The sequence below is a fragment of the Cornus florida genome, unplaced genomic scaffold, assembly GCF_030987335.1.
Source record: "Cornus florida cultivar Cherokee Brave unplaced genomic scaffold, ASM3098733v1 CherokeeBrave_3.0.0_Hap2_Chr11, whole genome shotgun sequence".
Lineage (NCBI taxonomy): Eukaryota > Viridiplantae > Streptophyta > Magnoliopsida > Cornales > Cornaceae > Cornus > Cornus florida.
The window spans coordinates 28,202,000-28,215,463 of NW_026775581.1; the positions used below are offsets into that span (position 1 = coordinate 28,202,000).

Here is a 13,464-nt window from a genome sequence, read left to right on the forward strand (position 1 = left end):
TGTTGATTCTTGACTAAGCAATGAAGAACTTACATTCTTTACTTCACCATCATCCACACAATCATGTACTTTGGCAGGTTCTAAATTAATTATTTTTTACCAGGCATATACTTTTAAGGTTTAGGATTCTTAATAACTCCATCAATATTTGATGCATAGTCCATTTGACCCACCAATCAACTTTCATCACCAATATATTTTAATACACCAACACGGGTAGGATTTTTCTTTTTACCTTCGAAATATTCTTTTTCAAACTGTTATGTCTAAAGATCTAGAGGTATGTAATTGCCCTCTAAAATATTTGTATAGGTATCTGCTTGTGTTCTTATTCACACGAAATATATATGAAATTTTAAGGGGCCATTACTTGATGCAACAGTAGGGCAGTCAATTGGTTAACCGCAAGTTCGAGTATGAGGACAAACACTTCATGTGAAGGAAGCCAAAGGTTAGAAGTATACATCATGGCCCCCTCCAAAACCTTGGACTAACAACGTTAACCAACAAAGGCCCCTTTATGGAGTATTAGATAACATCAAACCTCTTTCTCCTACTCATAAGAACAGTCACTACTTTCATTAGTATTCCAAAAGACTGTCAAATGTATTACTTAAGCTAAGAATAATCTCTCTTTCAACCCCAAACATGAGAAGTTAATTATAATAACCACAAGAGACAAAGCACGTTAGTAAGCTATTCGTGGAAGTATTTGATAATATTATTGTCATATTTACCTGAAGCACTACATTTCATCATAAGATCTTTTCCCCATACATATTGAATATACCCAACTAACCATGGACCAACGGACGCTATTCTTTCTTTAGTTGTTTCCAAGCACACACATTGTGGCATGTTCAAAACCAAAAACAAACCATAATATTATTTACAAAGAGAAAGAAATATCAAATCACAATGAACAAACCAGACTCCCAAGTTTTGAATATTCTTCTTTTGAAACCAGTTCAATATGTGCTCCAACTAAACGCTCAACCAGGAGGTTGCCTGTCAATCCAGGTTCTTTGTCCACAAAAATCTACAAAAGATGAAGGGAGGAAAAATAAATAAATAAATAAATAACTACTTCCAACAAGACATACGAGTCTATCAAAAAGATCAGAGATGAAGAAATAACCTTCGAGGTGCGTAAAATAAGATAACAGTCAAGATTCAAATATTTGGCGGCTACAGCAGTTGCGCGGCAGTGATTGCTTTGGATGCCTCCTATTGTTATAATACAGTCTGCCCCTTGTCCCACAGCATCTGCCAACAAGAATTCAAGCTTTCTGACCTTGTTACCACTCAACTGCATCCCCGAAAGGTCATCACGCTATATAATTTCAGATCTTTATGTCAGTATCAACCAGGAAGGCAAAAAAAAAAAAAAAGAAATCTTCAGAACTCAGGAATTACACAAAGGCAGATACGAAAAGCATATCACAACATATAGAGCACTGTATCACCTGAAATCCACCATTGGATTGCCTCAACTAGAATAGGGGCAAAATTGGATCACTGGCTAGAGTCAATTCGCAAAATTGGAGCGATTACAAATCCTTTATCATAAAAATGGCTAATGCCCCCAGGTCTTGAAACATAATTTTTCTCCTAAGAGTGTTGGAATGGGAGGATATGGAAAAATTAAGATGAAATACAGCTAAAGCGAAATAATTTTGTCCTCTCCATCGAAGTCAGAAGAACTACACAATAAATGCCATGATATATATCGAAGAAAATATGCAGAATCACCTATCATCAGAACAGAAGAATTCTATTGTGAAAATTGTCGAGCCTCAATCTTTACCGAAATGGATTTCAGCAAGGTATTAAATTGCGGATGTAACCACAGACGCAGATGCGGTCAAGTGAATCGAGTGTTACGTAACAATACCAAAAACTTTGGTCATGAATTTTTAACAATTCGCACTGTAGCCTAACTAAGAAGATACAGAACTTTCAACTCAAGGTTCTAATATATATATATATATATATATATATATATATATATATATATATTTTTTTTTTTTTTTTGTGGATTTTTCTTATTGTTCAACTCAATTTGTAATTTTCAATTAATTTATGACTATGGCATATGAATATGGGAAATGGTCTGAGGAGACAGTAATGGTTGATTATGGTCTGAGGAGACATGTTTGATTGCTTATTGTGACACCCTGAATCCCAAAGACCCGGTTTACAATGAAAAGAAAAGATAAAAGAAGAAAAGAAAAGACGAAGAAAATCCGATCCGAACCTAATCAACAACATCCTTATATGCAAGCATGTTGGAGAATATCATAGGACTGATTTAGCCTATGATAAAATATTGATTGGAGTATGTTGCAGGATTTATATATTTAAGTTACACCCTCTCTAACAGCTTAAGCTTTTAGAATACATGGTTGTTAACATGGTATCAGAGCCAAAGGTCTCAAGTTCAAACCTCTCCGTCACCCTAATTAAAAATTGAAAAAACACGTGTTGGACCAAAAAAAGGCCACACGTGAGGGGTTGTGTTGAAGGATTTATATATTTAAGTTACACCCTCTCTAACAGCTTAGGCTTTTAGAATAGATGATTGTTAACAAAGTGATTTATGGGATTGATTTTAGGAATCCTCCATCATCGCATTTTCCATAATTATCACTTGTATTTTTTTCACCTATAAATAGAGGTGCTGATTGTAAACAATATTAAGAGAGATATAATAAAGGTGATGTAGCCCTTTGGGTTTTGTGTGTCTATGCTTGTGATGTCCATGTTTAATTTCTCTCTTCAACTTTTATATCTTCCGACATGGTATCAGAGCAGGTTTATCATACCCTACTCTATACTCTACTCATCTTGGATCTTCGGATCAATTTGTCTCGGATCTTCGGATCAACTCATCTCGGATCTCTGGATCAACTCGTCTCAGATCTTCGGATCATCTCATCTTGGACTCTCTCACAACTTCGTATTAAGGTTCAAGTTAGACACTTGAGTTGAAATCTCTGTGTACCAACTTGAGGGGGGAAGTTGGAGAATATCATAGGAGTGATTTAGCCTATGATAGAATATTAATTGGAGTGATTTATGGGATTGATTTTAAGAATCCTCCATCAACATATTTTCTATATTTATCACTTGTATTTTTTCACCTATAAATAGAGGTGCTGATTGTAAACAATATTAAGTAAGAGAGCTATAATAAAGGTGATGTAGCCCTTTGGGCTTTGTGTGTCTATGCTTGTGTTCTTCATGCTTAATTTCTCTCTTCAATTTTTATATCTTTCAACAAAGTAAAAGTGCCTAAACAATGTCATCACACATGGGTCAACATAACCCCAAACCTCATCCCTACAACGCAACATTAACCAACTATAAATCCCTCACATGAGCACCTACAAACCTTACTCAAAAGAACCGAGCATTGTCCCGACCTTTAGCCCTCAAAACAGCCCCTAAGCATAAAATAAAAAATATACTTATCAAAAAAAAAAAAAAAGCATAAAAAAAATAATAATAATAATAATAAAAATATCTCCCACCAAGCTTGGACAGGTCCAAGAATCATTGGACCAGTCCAAGTGGACCAGTCCCGCAGTCAGGGTAAAAAGAAAAGGAGTTGGATTGGACCGGTCGAAGTAAGGCTGGACTGTTCCAACAGAACTGGACCGGCCCCGATACTTAGAAAACTTTTTGTTTCCAGCATTTTGAGCCCCAAGCCCTAGGTCCATGCCCCAACTCCCTTGAAACACATGCAAAGCCTCCAAAAATAACATACATGATCCATAGATGGTTGAAAACAAATATAAACATGGAAAATCATCCATTTACAGTTAAATCCCAACGTGATCACATATGAGCACACCATTATGGTTCCGTTATACATATGTCCTTACATTTGAATCAAAAGAGAGCAAGGAGAATAAGTTTTACAAAATAGGGGCCAAGGGTAGAGATCACTAGAGAACACTTTAATTAACATATATTGGCTCTCAACTCATTTCCCCCTCCCCAGAATGAGGTTTCAAAAATAAAACGAGTATCCAATTACAACACGAGATTCAAAATGTCAAAAACAAAATCCACGTCCGTAAAGAGTCTAGGCACCACCCATGGCGTGCTCCTTATCTGCAAAATGTTGGGGTGAGCAAAAGTGCCCAGTAGATGATATGGTAACTAATGCGACCAATGATAATATAAGTCATATGAGCAAGGCATATTCAAACAAACATAATGAGTCATACGGATCATACACCTTACTTACTAGTTCGAATGATATAGTCACAATACTATGTCTATTAGTAAACTTACTAAAACTCATCATTGCTCTGTTACATTTTATCCCACATGTTGTGTCTTTCAACATCTTACGACGAAGAAGAAAATTGGTATAGGACATGAAATAGATGGCTTGTATTACCTTGATTTTGAGCATCATTCCACTGCTCTTCAATCCTTTTTGTCTCCTTTCCAGTGGCATTGTCGTCCTGGCCACCCATCACTCTTTGTTTTGCAGCGTCAAGTCCCAAGTCTTAGTCGTGTTTTGTATCTTGTGAAGCTTGTCAGCTTAGTAAGCATTGTCGTGTATCTTTCAAACCTAAAGTTAATAATCGTGAAGCTAGTCCTTTTCAGTTAGTTCATTCAGATGTATGGGGACCAACCAGGCATACTTCTTTTAGTGGATTTCGTTATTTTGTGACCTTTGTGGAAGATCATTCTCGTACGACTTGGTTGTTTTTAATGAAAAATCGCTCTGAGTTATTCTCTATTTTTCAAATATTTCGTAAAGAAAAAAAACTCAGTTTAGGTGTTTCATTAAAATTTTACATTCTGACAATGCCAAAGAATATTTCTTAGACTCTTTTGACACTTATTTTCGTGCTAAAGGCATCATTCATCAGTCATCATGTACTTATACTCCTCAACAAAATGGTGTTGCTGAACGTAAAAATCGTCATCTCTTAGAAGTAACTTGTGCCCTCTTATTCCATATGCATGTTCCCAAACGGTTTTGGAGTTGTGCTGTTCTTACTGCTTGTCATCTTATTAATCGTATGCCATCGCCTGTGTTACAAGGGAAATCTACCCATTCAATCCTGTTTCCTGATTCCGCACCGTTTACTCTTACTCCTCGAGTCTTTGGATGTATTTGTTATGTCCATAACCTTGGACCTGGTCGTGACAAACTTGACCCCCGTGCTACTAAATGTGTGTTTCTTGGGTATTCTCGCACTCAGAAGGGTTATCGTTGTTACAATCCCCCTCTCCAAAAATACTTTATTAGTGCGGATGTCTCTTTTTCCAAGTCGGTCCCATATTTTTCTGATTACAGTCTTCCTCTCAATATTACTCCTGAGCCATCTTTGCCACCTCTTCCCTCTGTATCTCCCATTCTATCTCCCACTCCCATTACTCATGATCCTCCCCGATCTATTACCCTGTTGCAGGTTTATACTCAGCAACCCAAGTTGCTTACTTTGGTTCCTCCATCTTCTTCGGAGTCTTTGGACCCGACACCGTCTATTATGTCTGATTCTTTACCTATTGCTCTACGTAAAGGTTCTCGGTCTTGTGTTACTGCACATCCTATTTCTAACTTTGTCTCATATGGTAATGTATCACCCTCTTTATCCTGTTTGTTATCCAAATTGTCTGCTACCTTTGCTCCCAAGACTTTACAGGATGCTCTTTCTAATTCAGATTAGTGCAAAGCTATGGTAGATGAAATGGATGCCCTTCATCGTACTGAGACATGGGATCTTGTTCCCTTACCTCTTGGTTCCAAGCCAATTGGTTATAAGTGGGTTTATACTGTCAAATACCTTTATGATGGATCTATTGAGCAGTTAAAGGCTCGTCTTGTTGCAAAGGGGTATACCCAGACCTATGGTGTTGATTATGATGAGACCTTCTCTCCTGTTGCGAAGATTTCTTCTATCCGAGTCCTTATTTCCATTGCTGCCAATTGTAACTGGCCATTGTTCCAATTAGATGTGAAAAATGCCTTCTTACATGGTGACTTAACTGAAGAAGTTTACATGGAGCAACCACCTGGGTTTGTTGCTCAGGGGGAGTATCGCCATACTGTTTGTTGCCTTAGGAAGGCCCTGTATGGATTGAAACAATCTCTAAGGGCTTGGTTTGGAAAATTCTATGAGGCAGCATTAGCATTTGGTCTTAACAGATGTCAGACAAATCATTCGGTATTTTACCACAACACTAAAGCTGGTTTCATTTTTCTTGTGGTGTATGTAGATGATATTGTGATCACAGGTGATGAATCTGAAGGCATTTCTAAGTTGAAATTGTTTCTACAAAATCGGTTTCACACTAAAGACTTGGGTAAACTTAGATATTTCTTTGGTATTGAAGTTGCTAGATCAATGAAAGGTATAAGTTTATCTCAAAGGAAATATGTGCTGGACTTATTAAAAGAAACAGCTATGTCAGGTAGTCGTCTTGCTAATGCTCCTATAAATCCAAACATAAAACTTTTGTCAGATGAAGGCGATCTATTTGACGACCCTGGAAGATATCGATGTCTAGTTGGGAAATTAATTTATCTCACTATCACCCAACCTGACATTTCATATGCAGTTAGTGTCGTAAGTCAATTCATGGGAGCTCCTAGAGTACCACATTGGAATGTTGTTCTTCGCATTATCCGATATCTAAAGCAATCTCCAGGTTCTGGGTTGCTATATAAATCAAATGGTCATCTCAAGGTAGAAGGTTTTACAGATGTTGATTGGGCTAGCTCTCCTTCAAATAAGAGATCTACTACTGGTTATTGCACATTTGTAGGAGGAAACCTTGTTACATGGAGAAGTAAAAAGCAAACAGTGGTAGCTCGGTCTAGTGCTGAAGCTGAGTACAGGGCAATAGCCCATACCACTAGTGAGTTGACACGGGCAAAACATTTTCTAGAGGAACTTGGGTTGACCGTCAAAGCTCCTCTTCCATTATTCTGTGATAACCAAGCTGCTATTCACATTGCATCCAATCCTGTGTTCCATGAGAGGACCAAGCATATTGAAGTTTATTGTCACTTCATTTGAGAAGAAATATTAAGTGGGAACATCTCTACTCCATTTGTGAAGATCTACTAGCTGATATGTTTACAAAAACGTTGGGTCATAATCGGTTAAAGACCATCTATTCCAAGCTGGGATTATATAATATATATTCTTCAGCTTGAGGGGGAGTGTTGGAATATTTATGTATATATATATTTATGTTAGACCAAACTGTAATTATAGTTTGTGGCCATTATGTAATTAGGTCTTTCTTATGTTTGTATATGTTTTCCCTATTTCATTTTAGGGTAATGGAATGAGAATACGTATATTGCAGCCTCCATCAGTCTCTCTCTCCTTCAGTTTCTATAGTTTCGAACCAAGATATCCAGTATCCTATAAAAGATCAAGAGTATACTTCCGCTGAGAGAGAGAAAATACCTAAGTTTGCTCATATCCTTATTAAGAAAGCTAGAACTAAAGTGATGGATTATAACTTGTATTCCATCTCTATCACTGCCGGTGATAACGATATCATCTACATATGCCACAAGAATCACAATATCACATTTCATTTACTTTCAAAAGAGAGTGGTCAGCCTGGCTTCTGGTCATACCATGTGTTACCACTGCTTTACTCAAATTATCAAACCATGTACGAGGGGACTGTTTAGGGCCATAGATAGACTTCTTGAGATGACACGCAAACTCCCCCTTGGACTCAAACCCAAGTGGTAGACTGTCTCAGTAAGACTGTGCAGAAAGGCATTTTCAATGTTCTCTCGTTACCCACTCCAAACCCTAACCGCCCTTATATACCAGGCTACAAGAGAGTTCTAAATAGGGTCCAAGGCCAGCAAGCAAAAAAAATGGGTCAAAATTTTTTTTGGCTCTAAACCGGGTCACAACGCCATCCAGGCTGAAACCAAATTTAGGCCACAACATCACAGTTTTTTTTTTTTTTTTTGTGTGTTCTAGTATCATACAATAAGTTAATAGAAATTTAACGGATCTGGAAAGTATTGCTTTCTATGATAAAGTTTATTTAATATTTTGAAAAGGCCATTTTCCTACTGGGCATAAGCTCACCCTAACATTTTTGTAGAGAATGATGACCCAGAAGAAAAGCCCAAAAAACCTAGCACAAAGTCAAGGAATCTTGGTGATTCTGCATGATATTTTAGTAGTAGAATTTAATATAAAGCAATGGAACGATCTTCATGTCTTCTACCATTTCATTTGTTTAGTTCAAAGACTCATTATGGGAGGATATTTGAATATTAAATTCCTTGAGGAAACTAGAATAACTTTGTAGTTGAGTACGTGATATTTATGAGAATGTCTATGCTACTTATGGTGCTTTTTGTCAAACTTTGTTTCATTTCACAATTTTAATTTGAACATAGTTGTGCAATTTGGTATGCTTCCACTTTGAATTCTTCATGTGTAGATTGTACTGGTGGTAGTAAATTTATGCTGGCCATGGAACATTATAAACGTCACTGCTGTAGAAAAATTCTTGCTGCAGAATTACTGAACTGAAAAATATAGCTTAATATTTTTAGACCTCAAAAATTCATGGGATTTGGTGAATCATAAGTTTTGTCGGTTTATATTCAAATAAAAATTTTATCATGTAAAAATACATCATAGAGACTTTTAACAAAGTCCATAATGTTCACTTGTACAAGCAGAAATCACATAAGACAGCTTGTTGTTACAGTTTTTAATTGACTTGTAAAAATGAAATCTGTTAAGGACGTGAACCACAAATAATTTTCTGCACAAGTCTTTAAGTCTACTTTCATTTGATGCAGGTTCGACCCTAATCGGACATGCGGTTTTTGAGTTCTTAATTTTTAAAAGTCAAACGGTCCTATTAGACAAAATGTTTAAGAATGTGTTTGAAGTGTGTTAAACTGAAATTTTCAAATAAATAAATAAAATTATATACGTTTTAATCACCCTGTACTTGAATTAGAAAATTTTAAGTGTCGAGCGTGACAAAATGCTTTAAATTGTACCAGTGGAAGTGATTCATTGTAGCAGTCCATAACTCAATGGAGAGAGTAGAATTTGTAGACAGCCTTGTTGTACAGGTTCAATTTTGAACTTTAGTTATCTGTGCATTAAAAACTCCTATACTGTCAGGATTCAGACAAAAACAAACTCATTTTTATTACACTAAACTAAGCTGTCCCAGTTTAAAATCCATTTTGTACGAGCTCAAAAGTCACTGCCTAGATTTTTTTTTTTTTTTTTTTTGATAAGTAAGTCACTGCCTAGAATTTTATAAAATTTTCACAGCAGTTGTATCGGTTTTTATGTTACTAGAGTAACTACTGCCGGTTCAATCACATATTGTACCAGTGCAACTCATGCACTTTTGAAAATCAGTTGAAACACATGTTTGGCGATTTTCAAAAATATATCGAAACTTCAAAATACTCGAGGCATGATTCAAAAACACTTTTAAGTGTGCCTAAGCCTTGGCCTTTGTGAATACATTGCTAGTTCACAACCCACTTACCATACTAGAACTTCACCGTGTGGCTTGAACTTATTGTCTTTGCAGCTCTGTACTCGTTTAGTCATTTAGGCACAAAAACAAAATACCACACAAGGCTTCTGTTAGAAAATTTGCCCCAACACATTAGACGCCAAGTTCCAAAAACATCTAGTTTTTTAAGGTCTACCTCTCTGTCACTTTGTCTCTTACGTTCTATTTTAACTAGTGGTCTCTTTATGGGTGAATTTTGTGGTTTACCTTATACATGACCATGCCATCTAAGGCTACTTATTCTTATTTTATCACTAATAGGAGTCGCACATAATCGTTCTCCAACATGTTGATTACCATTCATATCTCTTCTCTTCAGTTTACTCATACAATCCATCATAGCATCATAGCATCCACATTTCATTGAAGTGAATGTGTTGTTCTTGCTTCTTTTTCAATGCCCAGTATTCTACATTATAAGATATCTGGTATAATAAGTAACCTATAGAATTTCCCTCTAACCACATAAGATATCACCAGCTTATCTCCACTTTACCCAACCTATTCTATTCCTACTTATTGCATCTTCATCTATTAACTCATCATTTTCTTTTATCAATCTTAAATACAGAAAATGGTCATTTTGAATAACCCTATAATCTTGAATTGTTGTCATTACATTGTCATGAACTATATTATTGTTAAATTTATATTCCAGATATTCTATTTTTAGTTCTATCAATTTTTAAACCTTTGACTATAATTAATTTCCCAGGTTCCGATTTTTATTGCTAGAGTTTCCTTTGTAGTGTCTAATTAAACTATGTCATCCGCAAATAATACGCACCATGGAATGTCTCCTTGTACATTTTGTTATTTCATCTATCGTATGTAGATATGCTTAGTGGTAATCCTTGGATTAAATCTCTTGGTACCCTAGCGTATGCCTTAACTAATTCAATAAAAATCATGTGTAAAAAAATTCTTCTTTTTACTTTGACAATCTTTCATTAATTGTCTTAATAAGTAAATAGCCTTTATACTGGATATCCCTAGTATAAATCCAAACTAATTATCAGACACAATTGATTTATTCATTAATCTTTTTTAACTTGATTCCCATAACTTTAAAGTGTCATCACTCTTTAACTTGATTTCTTTATGGTTGCTGCAATTTTTTTACATCCCCTTTATTTTTATAAATTGGTACTACAGTGATGATTCTTCATTCATTTGGTATCTTTTTGTCTTTCAAAATCTTATTGAATAAATTTGTTAACTATTCAGTTCTTACACTTCCCAGAGTTTTCCAAGTCTTAATCAGTATTTTTTTAAGGTCCTACAGTTTTATTCCTTCCCATCTTTACTGATTTGACGTATCATTCCTATATTGAGTACAGTATTCTCAATTTTCTCCATACGACATTCTTCATTTAATAAAATTTCCTTGTTTTTAACTAATATTGTTTGGTCTATGTCATTAATGCATCTAACTTGATCCACATCTCTAGTCAATTTATGTCTACTTTTTACTAGCAAGTAAATAGTTCTTTCACCTTCTTTTGTACCAAAATTTTCATATAAATCATCTAGTGCATTTTGTTGAACTTCATCTACAATTTTCTTAGATTGTACTACATCACTCCACCAACACGTTTCTTCCTTGGTAAATTTCTTCCTTTTGTTTCTCCTGGGATGTACTTAGCCACATTTCTTATGAATTTGTATTGAATATAGATTATTATGTTGTCATTCAAGTTCCATTGTTTTTTTTTTTTTTTTTTTGTAATACTCTCTCTTAAAATTTTATCTCATTGTTAACTTCTATTTCTTTCCACTTTTCCATTCTCATAGTCTTGTCTTAATCTCGGATATTTAACTCCTTCAATCGCTAAATCAAATAACCAAAGGTTCTATCTTAGTGGAATCTCATTATGTTTCAAAGTAGGGTTCAATTCTCCTTAGAGGCACAACGGGTGTGTGACTGCGAGGACCAAAAAAAAAAAATGGCTAAATCGAATATAAGAAGTCAATCTTGGTTGATTTTACCTTGGGAATACCTTACAGTCATTACATGTTGTTCACTTTCTTCTTTTATATAAACGGTAATCAATCTGTGTCTCATTCCAGCAAGTTATAAGCGTTGACCAATCTCATCAAAATCAGTCAATGACAAAATTGAACAGATGGCCGTCATTTGCCATACTCATTATTAGTTATAAGAGACCAATTTTCTTGAACCTGATTGCAGCATTAATTTTAAGTCTCTATTGCTGACAGATTTAAGGTCCGACTATGAATGAATGATTTTCTGCAGGCCTGACTGTAACAGATCAACTTTAGTTCCAAGTCTAATCGAATGTGAAAGAAATTGAGGTCTACTGCAAAAAGCAGTCAACTACATCCACCCGTTGTTCACCCGGCCATGAACGAATACCGATCATATTGGTATTTAAACAACAACAAAACCAATGCTAATCCATACAGTTCTATTGGGTCAGGGTTCAAATTTGTGCAAATTGTACACTTAAAACAGTAATTATAAGCAATCATATATTTTTCTAGCACAAATAGCAGTAATCAGTAATTCTATCGATAAGCACGAAGAATGAGTAACAGATAATCCGAATGTTTGATTCATCACAGTTATTCAAAGTTTGCTGCAATAACGACTACAATATATATATATATATATATATATATATATATAGGAAAATAACAAAGGTGAATCAAAATATGTTTCAAAGTTAGTTACCTTCAACCAAACTTCGGTGTTCTTGGGTAAATTGGGAAGATTCCATTTGTGAATTGGAGTAGGAAACTGATAGCAATCAAACAAAAATTAAAGCAGATCAAATAAAACGCCAACACTATCTATAATTGCGCATAGTTAGAGAGAGATAGAGAGGGGTTTATTACGTGTCCAAGCGAGAAGGCGTGAGAGGGAATGGGGTTGAGACCAGAGGCCCAGGAAGGAGGTTGATATGGTTTGTTTGAGAAAAAACCAGATACGCTCGGTTGTGGTTGTGATTTGGGTATGTCCATTGTTGCTTTGTGAGATAAATTGCTTCGATAAGAGCAGTGGAGGCTTTGTAGTGGTTGAATGAACCCTATTATTGTTATCTTGTTGTTGATCGGAGGTCCTGTCAAATGCCGGATTGACATTGGATTTCACTACAGCACCAACTGTCCCCCAACGTTTCCTTTATTGGGGACATTTTGGTTCAGCTTCTTAACAGAGTTTTCTCTACATGTATGACTGAAATACGGGAACAGTTTTTTACTAACAGTTCTAAAATAAATTACAAAGAGACTGTCAGGGGCTGTCCCTTGCGCGACACTCCCTCTACAGTTCACACTAGCCCCTCTAAACAGTTTTGGACATCATACGAATGGTGGTATTAAGAAACATTTTTATCCTATTACGACAACAAAGCTAGTCAAAATACTAGGACTTACCTAGGGCCTGTTTGCTATTTTTAATTTCTAAAAATATAAAGTAAAAGTACAAATTATGTTTATTAAGATGATTTTACTTTTCAACTTTTAGAAAGTACTTTCACATTTAATGAAAGAAAGAGAAAGTGAATATTTGTTACTTTCTCTATTTTCTCCACCGTACACAGAAAATACTTTATGTTACTGTAGCATTCACTGACCCATCAGCCGAGTATCACCCATTTTGAGCATCAACCATCATCCTTTCCCTCTCTATCATCATCATCTCATCCCACCAACTGGCAACAATGGAAGACACTAACCACCGACAACGATGTAAGACACCACCCGGCCACCACACTCTCTCTCTATCAATATCGCTCTCTGTCTATATAGACGAACACAACGATGCTGAAGAAGACGATGATGTAGCTTCAATTTCTTTGTATTCGATATCGGATCAAGCCCCAATCATTCTTTCTCTGTATTCAAAATTGGATTGAAGCACCAATCTCTCCT

At 35.6% G+C, this 13,464-nt stretch overlaps 1 protein-coding gene across 1 annotated transcript in view; it reads right to left on the reverse strand.

Annotated features, from left to right (window-relative positions):
* The window catches only part of LOC132286866 (bifunctional D-cysteine desulfhydrase/1-aminocyclopropane-1-carboxylate deaminase, mitochondrial), a 47,656-nt gene extending 34,844 nt beyond the window's left edge, over positions 1-12,812 (reverse strand). The window contains exons 1-4 of the mRNA XM_059789276.1: positions 12,427-12,812; positions 12,263-12,328; positions 1,139-1,333; positions 929-1,039 (exon numbers count right to left, since the gene is read on the reverse strand). Of these exons, the coding sequence (XP_059645259.1) occupies positions 929-1,039; positions 1,139-1,333; positions 12,263-12,328; positions 12,427-12,672 (618 nt within the window). The 5' untranslated portion in view covers positions 12,673-12,812. The remainder of the gene's footprint in view (positions 1-928; positions 1,040-1,138; positions 1,334-12,262; positions 12,329-12,426) is intronic.
* Positions 12,813-13,464: the final 652 nt, after the last annotated feature.